The sequence below is a fragment of the Garra rufa genome, chromosome 11 (assembly GCF_049309525.1).
Source record: "Garra rufa chromosome 11, GarRuf1.0, whole genome shotgun sequence".
Classification (NCBI taxonomy): Eukaryota; Metazoa; Chordata; class Actinopteri; order Cypriniformes; family Cyprinidae; genus Garra; species Garra rufa.
The window spans coordinates 41312795-41330512 of NC_133371.1; the positions used below are offsets into that span (position 1 = coordinate 41312795).

Here is a 17718-nt window from a genome sequence, read left to right on the forward strand (position 1 = left end):
AAAAAACAACAAAAAAAACAGAATAATACATTATAAAATATATTATATATATATTTATACTGCACACTTTCAAAAAATGTAAATGTTTAATATTATGCTAATATGTAAATGCATGTAAACTAAAATATGTATTATATTAAAACATGTATATGTATTCATATTGACAGAATTAAAGGAGATATACATAGATAGATAGATAGATAGATGATAGATAGATAGATAGTACAAATCAACAGAAGATAATCAAGAAATAAGAAATACATTTATTGAATACATTTCTTGAATAAATTAATTCTAAAACTGAAATAAAAAGTAAAATGAAAAAGTATTTTTTTTACTTTTACTGAAAAGTAAAAAATACTATAATAGTAGATCAATAATACTAAATCAACACTGAGACAGATTATAAAATACAATAAAACAGAATAAATACAATAAAAAATAATTAAACAATCAGGAAACATTACTGATAGATGGACAATAAAAAATAACAGACATTCAAGAAAGAAATTGTTAATATAAATTCTAAAACTGAAATAAAAATAAATTAAAGGTAATAGAAATATTAAAAAATGAAAAAGCAGTTAATAAAACTACTAAAACTCAAACAAAAAGTAAAATGAAATCTGAAAAGTTAATCTAAAAACTAATTCAAATATGAATACTATAATAGGAGAGGATAATACTAAGTGAACACTGAGATAGATCATAAAACCAGGAAACATTACTGATGATAGTTCTAGAAAAAATCAGCAGAGGGCTTTCTAGAATGGTTTATAATTTGGGAGTTTCTTTTTTCGGTTTTTATGAAAGAGCGACATTTGATGCTGGTCCCTATCCTCTAAGAAGTTTTCCCTCGTTTTCATTGGATGACGCAGCAGACTGGCGCGGTTGTTCGAGGAAGTTTACACTGTCAGAACGAGTTTCTCTTTTATGTGAAATAACGTGTGATATTTGTTTATAACCATCTGTGATCTCAATATAACTGCACGGGAAAAGCGACAGATTTAGATATGAACTTCAGTCACGTTCCGTTGACACTGTGAGGAGTTTCTCGTCAGTGTGACTCGGCCGAATACTCTTGTTGAATTGTTCAGTTTATGTTGTGAAGGCAGGAATCTGACCTGATCTTGATTTTATGAAATGGAGAGCAAGAGTAGTCGGTTTCCTTTTCCATACCAGCCCTATCATATCCAGGAGAGCTTCATGGAGGCCCTTTACACTGCTCTGGATCAGGGGAAAGTTGGTATATTCGAGAGTCCCACTGGCACGGTGAGATCCGTTCATTTCACTATCTTTGTCAATATGACAGTGGATATTTGAGCTTTTCTTCTTTTTGATCCTGCAGGGAAAGTCTTTGAGTCTTATATGTGGTGCCCTGACATGGCTGAAAGACTATGAGGAGCAGAAGAAACAGGAGGCTGCTAGACTTCTGGATGGACCGGAGAATAAGTGTGATGCTGTGAAGGAGGAGAACAGCAGAAACCAGCCTTCAGAGCCAGACTGGGTGTCTGAATTTGTGCAGAAGAAAGCAGAGAGAGACATGGTGAACAAGTTGAAGGTATTAAAGATATTATGTGCCTCTTATTACAGTTCATCAGATCAAGTCTAAGCAGGGGTTTTAACCTAGTGTCCTAAGTAGTGCAAGGTGAATAGGTTAGAAAAGTAGAGTAAATTACAAATAAAGAAGTGTAAAATAAGACTTAAATAAATAAACCAGTAAAAAATAAAACTATAAAGCAAGTAAATAATATCTAACATTATAATATTAAGTATAAAAAATGAATGATGTAATGTAAAAATATTTTCTAAGTAATGATCCAAAATAATATTTATACATAATTATTAAATATTTATAAATTATGTATTAAATATTTAGCTGCCCATGCATTACAAATGCAAAATGACAAAAAAAATTGAATTTAAAATAAAAATCTGATAAATAAGTAATACATCAGTTTAGTGCTATAGTGAGTAGAAAATTGTATACAATAATGTAATGTAAACATATTTATTAAAAAATATTTTTAAAATAATACTTAATAATTTAATAAAAATAAATAGATGATAAGGTACATTTAAAATACTTATTTAGATTTAAAGATATTAATTAGATAAAAGATTTGGTTATTGTTATTTTAAAACAAATCTTTTATATCTACTATACAGTTTCCCACTGTATCCTGGACTCTCAGTATTCCATATAATAAAAAAAAAATTATATTCTTAAATGCACACTTTTTAAAAAAAAAAATTACAAAAGCAAAAAGAAAATTGAATACATTATGTATATAATTGAATTAACTGTAATTATTTCTTTTTGTAATTTGCTATGTTGCTTTTGTAATTTCTTTTTTATATTGTTGATATATCATTTATATTCTTGGTATATTATAATGTCTAGCTGTCTTTTAAATTTTAGGATGGGTGTCCCTCGCATGAGGAATATTATATAGGGGGGGTCTGTGGCATCTAAAAGATTGAAACCCCCTGTCTAAAATGATTAAAAATATCATCCCTGTCCTCAGTTTTATTCGGGATAAAAAGCTGAATGTTTGAAAACCCCTGTCTAAAATGATTATAATATCTTCCCTGTCCTCAATTTTTTAATTTCATTCAGGATGAAGAGCTGAAACGGAAGAAGCGAGAGGAGAGACTGGAGATGATCCGACACAATGCCCAGCTCAGATATGCCATGAAGAGAAAAGTGAGTGTGTTAACGTTTTTTCCCAGCTAAACCTGGAAATAAACAAGGTTTAATTATTTAGAAAATTTAAAATGAAATAAAAGTTCTTAAAAAATGACCGGAATATTGAAAGATTTTGAGTATGGATCTGCTATTTCAGTTGCTCATATGGATATTTTATTTTATTTTTTAACAGACCGGTGATAAAGATGAGGCTGTAAAATTACTGCAGCTCAGCAGAGAGGTGGCCGAGTCAGAGACACACAGTCCTGAGGAGGAGGGGCTGATTGTAGCAGAATATGAGAGTGATGATGAGGCCACACCCAAGAGCAGGTATTGATTGTGTTTGTGGATGAATGGATGACAGGTGTGTCTTTTCCAACTTTGAGTTCTCATAGGGTGTCCTCCACAGTTTGTGCGATGAGGACGATGATGAAGATCTGGAGGAGGAGCATGTCACTAAGGTGCGTGTTTAAATTTTCCACCCTGCATTAGTGAACAAGGTGTTTGTGCATGTTTTAATCTTGTGCATGTTTTACATCTTTAGATTTATTACTGTAGCCGAACTCACTCTCAGCTGGCTCAGTTTGTGCACGAGGTGCAGAAGAGTCCATACGGGGCCGCTGTTCGCTTGGTTAACCTGGGCTCCAGACAGGTAAACATACACATGGAATTATTATTGTCATTTTTGTATCACTGTTAATTAAAAACACTTTACCAATAATTATGCATATACCACTGTTGTGGACTCTCAGACTCACCCAGACTAAAAATACAGTAAAAGCAGTAGTATTGTTAAATATTTTTACAAATTATAGCATTTATTTAAATGTAAATCTTTTGTAACATTAAAAATGTTTTTTTTTCTGTCACTTTTGATTAGTTTAATATGAAAGCCCATTTCCGCCACTATATAATCTCCCAATTGCAAGTTGTTATTCTGAGAAATAAAGTCACAATTCTGAGAAAAAATAAAGTCAGAATCTTGAGATATAATCTGAGAACATAATAGTACCCCCCCCCCTTAAGTTTATATCTCACAATTGTGAGAAAATAGTTCAGAATTGCAAGATATAAACTTGCAATTGCAGGTTATAAGTCAGTATTGCAAGACATAAAGTAACAATTCTAAGAAATAAAATCGCAATTTTGAGAAATGAAGTCAGAATTGTAAGATATAAACTCCTAATTCTGAGAAATAAACTTGCAATTCTAAGAAATAAAGTCAGAATTGTGAGATATAAACTCAAATCTAAGAACATAACAGTATTTTTCCCCTCAAATTTTATATCTCACAATTGTGAGAAAAAAGGTCAGAATTGCAAGATATAAACTCACAATTGCAACTTATAAAGTCAGTATTGCAAGACATAAAGTAACAATTCTAAGAAATATTCACAATTCTAAGAAATAAAATCGCAATTTTGAGAAATGAAGTCAGAATTATGAGATATAAACTTGTAATTCTGAGAAATAAACTTGCAATTCGGAGAAATAAGCTTGCAATTCTAAGAAATAAAATCAGAATCGTGAGATAACAGTATTTTTCCCCACTCAAAGTTTATATCTCACAGTTGTAAGAAAAAAGGTCAGAATTGCAAGATATAAACTCGCAATTGGAAGTTATAAAGTAGGTATTACAAGACATAAACAATTCTAAGAAATAAAATCGCAATTTTGAGAAATGAAGTCAGAATTGTAAGATATAAACTCCTAATTCAGAGAAATAAACTTGCAATTCTAAGAAATAAAGTCAGAATCGTGAGATATAAACTCAAATCTAAGAACATAACATAACAGAACATAACATAACAGATATAAACTCACAATTGCAACTTATAAAGTCAGTATTGCAAGACATAAAGTAACAATTCTAAGAAATAGTCACAATTCTAAGAAATAAAATCGCTATTCTAAGAAATGAAGTCAGAATTGTGAGATATAAACTCAGAACTTATTTTCCCCCTCAAAGATTATCTTACAATTGGGAGAAAAATGTCAGAATTGTGAGATATAAACTTGCAGTTGCGAGTTATAAAGCCAGAATTGCAAGACAAACTCGTAATTCTGAGAAATAAACTCTCAATTCTGAGAACATATCAGTACCCCCCTCCCCAAAGTTTATATCTCACAATTTTGAGAAATAAAGTCAGACTTGTGAGATATAAACTCTCAATTCTGAGAACATATTAGTATTTTTCCCCACTCAATGTTTATATCTCACAATTGTGAGAAAATTGCAAATTATAGAATTGCAAGATATAAACTCGCAATTGCAAGTTATAATGTAGGTATTGCAAGACAAAGTAACAATTCTAAGAAATAAAGTCAGAATCATGAGATATAAACTTAATTCTGAGAATATATCAGTATTTTTTTCCCCTCAAAGTTCATATCTCACAATTGTAAGAAAAAAGCCAGAATTGCAATATATAAACTCGCAATTGCAAAAAAAAAAAAAAAAAAAAAAGTCAGAACTGTGAGTTTTTATTTCTTACCATTGTGAATTTATAGTTTGCAGTTTAGGAAAAAAAAGTCAGAATTGTAAGATAAAAAGTCATAATAACTTTTATTTATTCAGTAACGAAAATGGGCCCCCATAGTTTAATGCATCCTTACTGAATAAAATTAAACCTTACTAAGTCAAAATTATGAACAGTAGTATATAATGAAATGATCATTTTAATATGATATATTTAATATGATATATATATATATATATATGATTCAATTTTAGATTTTTTTGTGTGTAGAAAATGAGTTCTGCCAGTTTTCAACAACAAATTATTATGCTTTCATAAATGGCTAATTAGATAATGTGTGTTGTTTATAGAACCTGTGCATTAATCCAGAGGTCGTCCGGCTCGGAAACGTCCAAATGATGAATGACCGCTGTTTAGAAATGCAGAAAAACAAACACGGTCAGAAACGTCATCACAATCTCTGCCAATTCCAAATGACCCAAACATAATCAGGCCAGTATAACACGTTAAAAGTTCTGACCTCCATCCGCAGAGAAACGAGAAAAGGCATCAGACTCTGAGACGAAACGCCGTCGTGGCCTTCCCAAGGCAACGTGTCCCTTTTCAGGCTTTGAAAATTTGATGGCGATGAGGGACGAGGTGCTGGTGAAGGTGCGAGACGTGGAGCAGCTCCTGCAGCACGGCCGGGAGAAACACGCGTGTCCTTACTACAGCACACGGATGGCCATACCTGCAGCACAGGTACACACACCTGATGCAATACACCCTCGCTCATCATATACAACCCCGTGCATTTAATCTTTCTCTCTCTTTCTCAGGTGGTGGTGTTGCCGTATCAGTCACTGCTCCATGCTTCCACCCGCAAAGCGTCCGGGATCAAACTAAAGGATCAGATTGTCGTTATAGATGAGGCTCATAATCTGACTGACACCATCTCAGCCATACACAGCACAGAAATCAGTGGAGGACAGGTATATGAACACATACTTCACTGCAAAAATGCTTTTCTTACTTAGATTTTTTGTCTTGTTTCCAGCCAAAATATCTAAAAATTCTTAAAACAAGAAGGATTTTCTAGATATGTAAAAATTGTCTTGTTTTTTTCTGAAAACTAACTAAAAATTAAGTGCATTTTTGCTTGAAACAAGCAAAATAATTGCCAATGGAGTAAGAAAAATAATCTTGTTTTCTGTTTGAAATAAGATTTTTTTTGCTTATCCTATTGTCAGATTATTTAGCTTGTTCTAAGCAAAAACTCACTTAATTTTGACTTTTTTTTTCTGAAAACAAGAAAATAATTTTTACTTGATTTAAGAATTAAGAATTTTTAGATATTTTGGCTGGAAACAAGGCAAAAATATATGTAAGAAATACATTTTTTGCAGTGTTACTGATTAGATCTAGTGTACTCAGACTAGTTAACTTATGTGTGTTTCTTATGTTTCAGCTCTGCAGGGCTCATTCGCAGCTCTCTCAGTACTGTGAGCGCTACAGGTACAAATACAACACATCTAATTTAGGATAAAGTTTATTTACTCACCCTCATGTTTTTCCAAACCTGTGACTTTCTTTTTTTCTGTGGAATACAAAAGAAACTTTTAAAGAATGTTCACACAATGAAAATGCACTGATCTGATGCTGTCGAAAATGTTTATAAGAGTCTCCTGTGCTCCCAAAGCTGTGCTATTTATTTAATCAAAAATGCTGAAAATATTTTGAAATATTATTAGGATTTAAAACACCTGTTTTCTATTTTAATATATATGAAATTGTAATTTATTCCTGTGACACAATGTTGTTTTTTCATCATCCTTACTTTAGTCTTCAGTGTCACATGATCCTTTAGAAATCATGTGACCCTGGACCACAAAAACAGTCATAAGGGTTAGTTTTTTTAAATTGATGTATAAAAAGATGAATAAATAAGCTCTTCATTGATGTATGGTTTGTTAGGATAGGGCAATATTTGGCCGAGATACAATTATTTGAAAATCTAGAATCTGAGGGTGCAAAATCAAAATATTGACAAAATCGCTTTTAAAGTTGTCCAAATGAAGTTCTTGGCAATGCATATTACTAATGAAAAATTAAGTTTTGATATATTTATGGTAGGACATTTATTAAATATCTTCATGGAACATGATTTTACTTAATATCCTAATGATTTTTGGCATAAAAGAAAAATTGATCATTTTGACCCATACAATGTATTTTTGTCTATTTGTGACAGATATATCCATGCTACTTAAAGGAATAGTTCACTTACAGAACAAAAATTCACAGATAATGTACTCACCCCCTTGTCATCCAAGATTTTATGTCTTTCTTTCTTTAGTCGTAAAGAAATTGTGTTTTTTGAGGAAAATCGTTTTAGGATTTCTCTCCATGTAATGGACTTCTATGGTGCCCCCAAATTTGAACTTCCAAAATGTAGATTAAATGCAGCTTCTAGGGAAACGATTGGTTATTTATTTTTTTTAAATACAATTTATATACTTCTTAACCTCAAACGCTCGTCTTGTCTAGCTCTGTGTGAACTATTTTTTCCAGTCATGACAGTTAGGGTATGTCTAAAAACTCCAATCTTATTTTCTCCTTCAACTTCAAAATCGTCTTACATCGCTGCAGAAGTACCGACCCAGAGTTTACAATGAACATGGAAAGATCATCAAACACTCTTTACCAAAAAAAGGTAAAACAGCGATGTAGGACGATTTTGAAGTTCGAGGAGAAAACGAGACAGAATTTTTTGTCTGTCATTACCAAAAAAAACAGTTCACACAGAGCCAGACAAGAAAAGCGTTTGAGGTTAAAAAGTATATAAATTGTATTTTTTTTTTTTTTAGAAGATAACTGATCGTTTCGCTAGATAAGAACCTTCTTCCTTGACTGGGATCATTTAGAGCCCTTTGAATCTGCATTTAAACTGCATTTTGGAAGTTCAAACTCGGGGGCACCATAGAAGTTCATTTTATGGAGAGAAATCCTGAAATGTTTTCCTCAAAAAACTAAATTTCTTTATGACTGAAGAAAGAAAGACATGAACATCTTGGATGACAAGGGGGTAAGTACATTTTCTGTAAATTTTTTGTTCTAAAAGTGAACTATTCCTTTAAGACACATACGCTTTTGCTGCCCAAGAAACTGTAAAAAGGAAAAAGAAATCATAATAAAAGGTCATTCAAAGTAATATTTAAGTAATATTTATGTTTCAGATATCAGGTGACATTGTTATTGTAAATGTAATCTAAATGTGATTGTGTCGATTGTGTGATTGCAGAAGTCGATTGAAGGCCAAAAATCTGATGTACATCAAACAGATCCTCTTTGTGCTGGAGGGCCTTGTGCGCACACTTGGAGGTCAGCTTTGTGGCATATTGTCTTGTTTGTGTATTTTATCTTGTTCCATCTCATTTTATCTAGCTGATTTATTGCTGTGGTTTCCTGTTAACAGGTAAAGTGGGTCAGAATCCGAACACTCAGTCCTGTCAACCAGGTAAACAAACACAATCTGCACGCAGAGTACAAGAAACGTTTTGCTCCTAAGTGTTTTCTTTCTTCATGAAGTATTTTTCATAAATGTTCTTTTTAATTTTGAACAGGAAGTGAGCTGCTGACTATCAATGACTTCCTGTTTAAGGCTCAAGTTGATAACATAAACCTTTTCAAGGTACTGACTCAGTATTATTTATATACTATTATATTATTTATTAATGTATTTAATTAGCTTATTCAGTTTAATTTTTTTAATTCATTTTAATTTTTTTGTTTAATATTTCTGTTGAACTTTTTTTTTAGTTTTAGCAATTTTAGTAATTCAACTTAAACATTTTATTTCAGACAGCTGCAAATGCAACATCTTATTTGGGATTTTAAGTTTTTGTTTTTCATCCAATACTTCTAATTTCATCTAAATACTTCAGCTTTATTTTAATTAACAAAAACAAATTTCAAACCTTTTTAGATTTTAAAACAACAAAAAATTGTTTAAGTTGACAACAACACTGCACCAGCTTCACTAGTTATTATCATTATTATTAATAGTATTAGTTTTTTTATTAAGAAAGTATTCATTTACTTATTTAAGATACTACATGGAGTCAGTATTATTTATATACTATAATATTTATTAATATTTTAAATTTCTCTTTTTTTATTATTTTTCAGTTTGATTTTTAAAATCCATTTTGTAATTAATTAATTTGCTTTAATTTATTTTTTGTAATTTTAGTAATGCAACATTTTGAATTTATTTTTATTTATATATATATATATATATATATATATATATATATATATATGTACATACTATGTACAGTATGCATCAAAAATGGGATTTTTCCATATTTATATGCATTTTTGTATTTTATTATAGATTTTTATTTTTTGTAAATGGTTAAAGTTGAAGTTCTGTAGTTTAACACTTGAAAGCCAGAAATATTAGTATGATTTATTAATACTGTACGTTTTCTTTTGCTCTGTAAAATAAATTATACTTATGCACTACCAGTCAAAAGTTTAAGATTTGTAATGTTTTTTTAAAGAAGCCTGCATTAATTTGATCCAAAGCACAGCAAAAACAGTAACATGTTGAAATATTTGTACTATTTAAAATAACTGTTTTCTTTTTAATATATTTAAAGCTGCATTTTCAGCATCATTACTCCAGAAAAAAGCTTGGAGTCAGTATAATTTATTTAAAAAAATTTTGGCGAAAGAAATTATGGAAATTAATAATATTATTTTTAGCAAGGATGCTTTAAATTGATCAAAAGTGATGATAAAGACATTTAATGCCATAAAAGATTTCTATTTCAGATAAATGCTGTTCTTCTGAACTTTCTATTCATCCAAAAAACCTGAAAAAATTATTAATAATTATTAAAAATGTTTTTTGAGCAGCACATCAGAATATTAGAATGATTTCTGAAGGATCATGTGACTGGAGCAATGATGCTAAAAAATTTTGCTTTGAAATCACAGGAATAAATTACATTTTAAAATGTATTCAAATAGAAAACAGTTTTTTTAAATAGTAAAAATATTTCAAAATTGGACTGTTTTTGCTGAACTTTGGATCAAATAAATGCAGGCTTGGTGAGCAGAAGAGACTAAAAAAACATTAAAAAACTTTTGACTGGTAGTGTATAAATATAAAATGTGACATTAAGTTTTTAATGTGGTTTTATCTGTCTTTTGAAGGTCCAAAAATATTTTGAGAAGAGCATGATCAGCCAAAAAGTGAGTATGACAATACATTTATGACTCCATTTAAAATTCACACAAATACACACCAATGATCCGTGTTTTATGTGTAGCTGTGTGGATTTGTGGAGAAATACGAAGGTAGTGGTGTAAACACACACTCCAGCTCTAAAAACAAAGAGAATCGTCGTACAGAAGGACTCGGGCGCTTCCTGCAGACGCTTCAGAACAAGCCTACAGGTACAATCCAGTCTAAGTCGAGATTTAAATCCTTATACACACTTGTTTTGCCAGTGAAGCAGTGTGGTTTTGATCTTCTAGATGTTTCAGAGCAGCAGGTGGCAGTAGAAGACAAACCAATCATGGCTTCTCCAATGATGCTGGTTGAAAGTTTCCTGTTTGCCCTCACTAATGCCAACAAAGACGGACGAGTTGTGATCCAAAGACAGGGTTAGTGAGAATTCAATCACATGCATGTATATACACATATGAAACTGTCTATCACACATAATTCACCTTTCTTCTTCCAGCTTGTCTTTCTCAGAGCAGTCTGAAGTTTCTCTTGCTGAACGCCGCAGTTCACTTCGCACAGATCGTCCAGGAGTGCAGGGCCGTGATCATCGCCGGGGGAACCATGCAGCCCGTTAGCTCACACACACACACACACACACTCACTCACTCACTCACTCACTCACTCACTCACTCACTCACTCACTCACTCACTCACACACACACACACACACACACACACACACACACACACACACACACACACACACACACACACACACACACACACACACACACACACACACACACACACACACACACACACACACACACACACACACACACACACACAATTGGACACAGTGACACAGCTGTCTCAGTTACATAACCTTAAATGGACATATTACAGACTCTCAGTGTGTAGAATAGCATGCTTTGTGTTAATGCTTTGCAGGTTGCTGATTTTAAAGAGCAGCTTCTATTTTCCGCTGGGGTCACGGAGGAACGTATTTTAGAGTTCTCTTGTGGTGAGTTGATGGTATTGTGCACGCTTCTTCTTGCCATTTTTTGCAATGTTGCTTATTATGTGTGTAACTCTTGCATAATGGCTTCAGGTCATGTCATACCCCCTGAGAACATTCTACCCATCGTCCTTTGCGCCGGCCCCTCAGGACAACAGTTGGAGTTCACTTTTCAAACTAGAGACACGCCACAGATGGTAAAACTTGAGCAAATTATAACTACCACAGATGGTTGCATGCAAACACAACAGAAAATCTGCACATATTAAATTATGGCCACAAATTATCATCAGTTGTGCACTTAAAAAGAACCTTAAGAGTTTTTAAATTAAAGCAGAAAGTCTTAAATTCATAATCACGTTCAGAATCTGCAAAATGTTAATTATTTTACCAAAATAAGAGGGATCATACAGTGCAAAATGCATGTTATTGTTTATTTAGTACTGACCTGAAAAAGACATTTCACATAAAAGACGTTTACATATAGTCCAAAAGAGAAAATAATGGTTGAATTTATAAAAATGACCCCTTTCAAAAGTTTACATTCCCTTGATTCCTAATACTGTGTTGTTACCTGAATGATCCACAGCTGGTTTTGTTGTTTAATGATAGTTTTTGCATGAAGAGCTGGGGGTGAAAACTTTTGAACACAATGGAGATGGTGTACATTTTTCTTCTTTTGCCTAAATATCAGTTTTTTTTTTTCATTTAGTACTGCCCTTCAGATGCTACATAAGATGGTTCCATGTTTTCCAGAAGACAAAATAAGTTAAATTTACAATTTACAATAATCTTAATGCATGTTTTTTCCTTCTGAAGAATCAGTGAGTGTGTGAACCTTCTGTAATAGTTGCATATGAGTCTCTCAGTTGTCCTCAGTGTGAAAATATGGATCTCAAAATCATACAGTCATTGTTGGAAAGGGTTAAATTACACAAAAATGTTGAAAAACCAAATAATTTGTAGGATCTAAAGGATTTTTCTGAAGAACAGCAGGCAGTTTAACTGTTCAGGATAAACAAGGGACTCATGAACGACTATCACTAAACAAAACAAAAAAACAGCTGTGGATCATTCAGGTAGCAACACAGTATTAAGAATCAAGTGTATAGAAACTTTTGAACAGGGTCATTTTTATAAATTCAACTATTATTTTCTCTTGTGGACTATATGTGAACATCTTCCATGTGAAATATCTTATTCAGGTCAGTACTAAATAAACAACAACATGCATTTTGCACTGTATGATCCCTCTTATTTTGGTAAAATAATGAACACTTTTGCCGATTCTGAAAGGGGGATGTAAACTTTTGACCTCAACTGTACCTGTTATCTATATCAGATGGAGGAGACGGGACGCGTTCTGTCAAACCTCTGTAACATAGTGCCGGGGGGCGTGGTCTGTTTCTTTCCCTCCTACGAATATGAGAAGAGGATTCTGGGACACTGGGAGAGCACTGGCATCCTTCAGCGGCTACAGTCTAAGAAGAAGGTACATAAACACCAGCACTCCTATGCCAAGTCAGTTTAAACTCGAGTATAAAGAAGATGTTCTTTGTGTGTTTTAGATTTTCCAGGAGCCGAAAAAAGCTAGTCAGGTTGAGCAGGTGCTCAGTGACTACTCCAAGTGTATACAGGTGTGTTAGTATACTTACAAGTAAATTAGAACAGGTCTGACTTTATATCTATGATTAAATGACTGTGGTTTGTTATGGTAATGCAGCACTGTGGTAATGGCGGAAGTGGCCAGACGGGGGCGCTGCTATTCTCTGTTGTAGGAGGGAAAATGAGTGAAGGAATCAACTTCTCTGATGACCTGGGCAGGTAAAACTGTTCAGAATCGTTTTGCATACAATTTTTGCAGTTTGTATACTGTAAGTGATATGCATAAATACTCAAATGTGTCATATACAACAAAGAACACTGCAACAAGACAATACAGAATATGTATATTTATGCATATACAATATAGCATATATTATTGATTGAAATGTTAGTCACTGCATAATGTAAACTAGTGATATTGTCAAATATTCTAACTGAAACTTGGACTTAAAAAAAACACTAGGGATGCACTGAAATGAAAATAATTTTCGGCAGCTTTTTTTAGTATTTCTATTTTATTTTTGTAGTTTTAATTATTTCAGTTTATTTATTTCCATTGTTTGTTTTGTTTTAGTGATTTCAATACTTCAACTTAAACAAAAAAATGTTGCCTTGGCAGCTAATTAAGTTTATTTATTTCTGATTTCATTTTTTTTTTTTCAATTAACCTTTTTTATTATTATTGTAAAATTATTATAAAAATATTATAGTCCATATTATTATATTATAAATAATCATATAAAAAAAGTTAATAAAAATGTTAAATAATAATAATAAATAAATAATGCCAAGGCAACATTTTTAGTTTAAGTTTTGTAACAATTGTGGAAATAAATAAACTGAAATAATTAAAACTACAAAAATAAAATAAACTATAAAAAAAATCTACAAAATTAATAGAACTTAAACTAAAATTAAAATAATGGATGTGCTTGGCCAAAAAAACGAAACCAAAAATACTTTGTAAAAAATATTTATCATTTTATTAAGTAATATATAATATAATATTAATAATACAGAATTTAAAAAACACAAGCCATAATTTTTAGCGGCTGAAATTTGGCTGCTTCCCTAAATTTTTCTTATTTTTATTTTAGTTTTGGTTTTAGTAAAAAAAAAAATAGTAGTTTATTTTATTTTTGTAGTTTTAATTATTTTAGTTTATTTATTTCCATTTATTTTTACTGATTTCAATACTTCACCTTCACCAAAAAAAATAAGTTTTTTTATTTTTTCAATTGCATTTTTTCCAATTAACTTATTATTATTTTTATTATTATTTATATTATAAAGTTATAAAATTATAAAAATATTATTGTTATTATAAATAACAATAAATATTAAAAAGTGGGGGTGGGGGATAGACTAATCAGTAATATAGTAGAAATAAATAAACCATAAGTATTTAAAAGGCCCTTGTCTAATTTCATCTACAAAAGATTTTGCATTTGTGCATATGTTTAGATGTATTGTTATGGTTGGAATGCCGTATCCCAACATAAAGTCACCAGAGCTGCAGGAGAAGATGGCATACCTGGACAAGAACATGGTAAGACTTCCTACAAAGATGGTGCATATGGGAACTTGTGGTAAAAATCCACCAATTCTAACTCTCTCCCATCTGTTTCAGCCTCACATTGGTGGTAAAAGTCCTGGGAAGGCGTTGATTGAGAATCTATGCATGAAAGCTGTCAATCAATCTATTGGTAGGCGGAGCCCCATACTCCTGTAATTCAATGCTGTTCAAAAAAGGGCAAACAAATGTTCAGAATAGCAAGATTTCAGCATTATAAGACTATTATGCAAGCAGTGTAAAGCTCAGTTTCTCACATTTGTTTTGGACTTCTCATCCCACACAGGTCGTGCGATCCGTCATCGTGGCGATTACGCGTGTATTGTGCTGTGTGACCACCGCTACGCCCGATCAGGCACGCTGCAGAAACTTCCAGAATGGATTCGATCCAGCACAAACACGCACACGACATTTGGTCCGGCCTTCGCCAGTGCCAGGAGGGTAAGCATACTGTGCAGGATGTAGTATGCACTGCCTACTTTTTTTAAAAATTCTACAACAGCATGCAATTATTTCAAAATGATCTTTATGTTGCAGCGAGTGTCTTGTTATTATCATTTCAGAATTAAATATGTAGCATTTTCATTCCAGTTTTTATTTAAATGTCAATAGGTCAAAGACGAAAAAGGGTTTAAGCATAAAAACAATCAGTGTTATACTGCTTTAAGTTGTTTTTCCTAAAAAAATTACGTTTTCTGTTTAATTTAATTGCATTTTTGTTTTTGGGAGCAAAAAATAAATTTACATTTTTCCATATTTTACAGGAGACACCTACTAAAATGTAATTTTGTGTAACAGTCTTGTCAGGCATATTTACAACAAAAATCTATTTATGACACATTAAAAGACGAATTACTGTCACCCCAAATACTAATTGTAAAATTATACTTTTTTTTTATTTGCCCATTTGTCAGTAAAATTTTTACTCACAATAAAATGTAATATGCCCACTTTTTCTTTTATATATTTTAGTATGTACAAGTCAGAATATACAGTAAGCATGTTGTTTGAATTTTTACATAAATATTGTGTTAAACTGAATGACAATGTAACATTATTTCAAACAAATTGTGACTTTTTATTCTCCAAAAACTTATTTGAAACGTTAAAATTAGACACTTTACTTACATTTAATGTGCTTTCTATGGACATAAATTTTTTTTAACTTTCTTTTGATGTGGACTTCTTAACGTCTTTGACCCGTATACATAGTGTGCATTTTTTTTAAATTAATTTTATAATTTAAAATTATTATTGTAGTTTTATAATAAAATAAAAAAATATTATTTTGAGAAACAGTAATACATGTCAAAAGTTTACACCCCCTTTCAGAATTTGGAAAACGTGTTTTTAACCTAAATAAGAGGGATCATGCAAAATGCATGCTATTGTTTATTCAGTACTGACCTGAATAAGATATTTCACATAAAATTTGTTTACATATAGTCCACAGAAGAAAATAATAGTTGAATTAATAAAAATGACCTTGCTCAAAAGTTTACATACACTTGATTCTTAATACTGTGTTGTTATCTGAATGATCAACAGCTGTGTTTTTTTGTTTAGTGATAGTTGTTCATGAGTCCCTTGTTTGTCCTGAACAGTTCAACTGCCTGCTGTTCTTCAAAAAAATCCTTCAGGTCCCACAAATTCTTTGGTTTTCCAGCATTTTTTGTGTATTTTCTCCCTTTCCAACAATGACTGTATGATTTTGAGATCCATCTTTTCACACTGAGGACAACTGAGGGACTCATATGCAACTATTACAGAAGGTTCAAACACTCACTGAATGATTTCTGAAAAACAAAAAGTTGGGGATCATTCAGGTAACAACACCATATTAAACGTGTATGTAAACTTTTGAACAGGGTCATTGTTAGAAACTATTATTTTCTCTTGTGGATAATATGTAAACATCTTTCATGTGAAATATCTTATTCAGGTCAGTACTAAATAAAAATGACATGCATTTTGTATGATCCCTCTTATTTTGGTAAAATAATTAACATTTTGGAGATTCTGAAAGGGGGATGTAAACTTTTGACCTCAACTGTAGTTATTGTATAGTAATATTGAAAAGGTTTTCTTTCTTTTTATCCTTAGCTGATCAATTGCCCGACACATTCAGCTTCATTTCAAAAAATAGATAGAATGTCATTGTGGTAGAGTGATAGACAGCAGCGTGTGAAGTGCGACTGAGAGCGTCTCTCCAGCTGCGTGCCGTTTTAATGAGACAGACGTTCTCCAGCTGTGCTCTCTGTAAGCAGGTCTGTTCTAATGACAGGAAGTCGAGGATGACAGGATGAGGATGATTTGTTAGCCGTATGCTCCCTGTCTGATCCTTTATTTGATTCCACAGTTCTTCCTGGAGAAGCGACAGAGGCCGCCGCTCTGAGGCCATGGGCTGAGCCGCGTGTGTAAAAATACTACGATGTGTCCTGCATTATGGATGTTTGTTTGACTGCTCTGGCCTTGTGAATTATTGAGGCAAAGTTCTGCCGCCTCTGTCCTCAGGTTCTGCGTTTCAGCATGTGTTTTTGGTTCTGGTCTTGACTTTCATTTAAATAAAGATGATTTTTACACGACTGGAGTGGCTTGTTTGTAATCCAAAATGGAAAGCCAAAAGACTGGGTTAAAACAATCATAGGAGATTAGAGTTTATTTTCTGTGCTAAAGCTAATACCAGAGATGTATCAGAGCATGTAAAACACAAAATATCAAAAAATACAACTTGTCTTTTTACATTCTTTTCTTCCTTCAGGAACATTAGTTACTTCACCAACTTCATGATGTCACATTATTTTGAACGTGCAGGAGAAGTGAAAAATGTTCATTTAAAAGTGCAATTAATTATTAAAGTCAACATAAAAGAACCATAATGAGTTGAAGTGGGTAACATTAATCAATTTCTTGTGTGGATGAGATTTAACAAAAATGGAGGAAGTTACTAAATATTTGATGAAAGATTACAAAGATGCATTTTGAAGTTTTTGTCATAAATAATCAGACGAATGCAAATAGGCTGAATTTAGAGTTGACATTTACAATCTAATTTTTAGTTTAAATGTCTTAACTTCTGCTAGTCTGCTCAATATTAAGTCAAAAAGATGTTAAAAATGACAGTTAATATCACTT

At 32.0% G+C, this 17718-nt stretch overlaps 1 protein-coding gene and 2 long non-coding RNA genes across 4 annotated transcripts; 1 reads left to right on the plus strand and 2 right to left on the minus strand.

Moving 5' to 3' along the window:
* Positions 1–481: 481 nt before the first annotated feature.
* On the plus strand, positions 482–17168 carry ddx11 (DEAD/H (Asp-Glu-Ala-Asp/His) box helicase 11). 2 transcript variants are annotated; one of them, XM_073850813.1, is made up of 26 exons: positions 482–1272; positions 1349–1561; positions 2621–2707; positions 2883–3019; positions 3099–3150; positions 3234–3341; positions 5520–5607; positions 5702–5910; positions 5988–6140; positions 6617–6663; positions 8450–8529; positions 8624–8665; positions 8772–8839; positions 10372–10410; positions 10488–10614; positions 10696–10824; positions 10905–11017; positions 11339–11411; positions 11499–11602; positions 12748–12897; positions 12974–13042; positions 13129–13229; positions 14475–14559; positions 14641–14716; positions 14870–15024; positions 16943–17168. In XM_073850813.1, exons 1-26 carry the CDS (start codon positions 1144–1146, stop codon positions 16976–16978), a joined length of 2670 nt encoding a protein of 889 aa, XP_073706914.1. In that variant the 5' UTR covers positions 482–1143; the 3' UTR covers positions 16979–17168. The 2 variants fall into 2 exon arrangements, with proteins under 2 accessions (XP_073706914.1, XP_073706913.1); XM_073850812.1 differs by having other exon boundaries at positions 11339–11602.
* Positions 3036–5808, minus strand: LOC141345891 (uncharacterized). The gene is made up of 4 exons (XR_012357104.1): positions 5690–5808; positions 5523–5578; positions 3258–3326; positions 3036–3172 (listed from the first exon to the last, which is right to left on the minus strand). It is a non-coding gene; the product is annotated as an uncharacterized lncRNA (long non-coding RNA).
* Positions 10657–11025, minus strand: LOC141345892 (uncharacterized). The gene is made up of 2 exons (XR_012357105.1): positions 10891–11025; positions 10657–10782 (listed from the first exon to the last, which is right to left on the minus strand). It is a non-coding gene; the product is annotated as an uncharacterized lncRNA (long non-coding RNA).
* Positions 17169–17718: the final 550 nt, after the last annotated feature.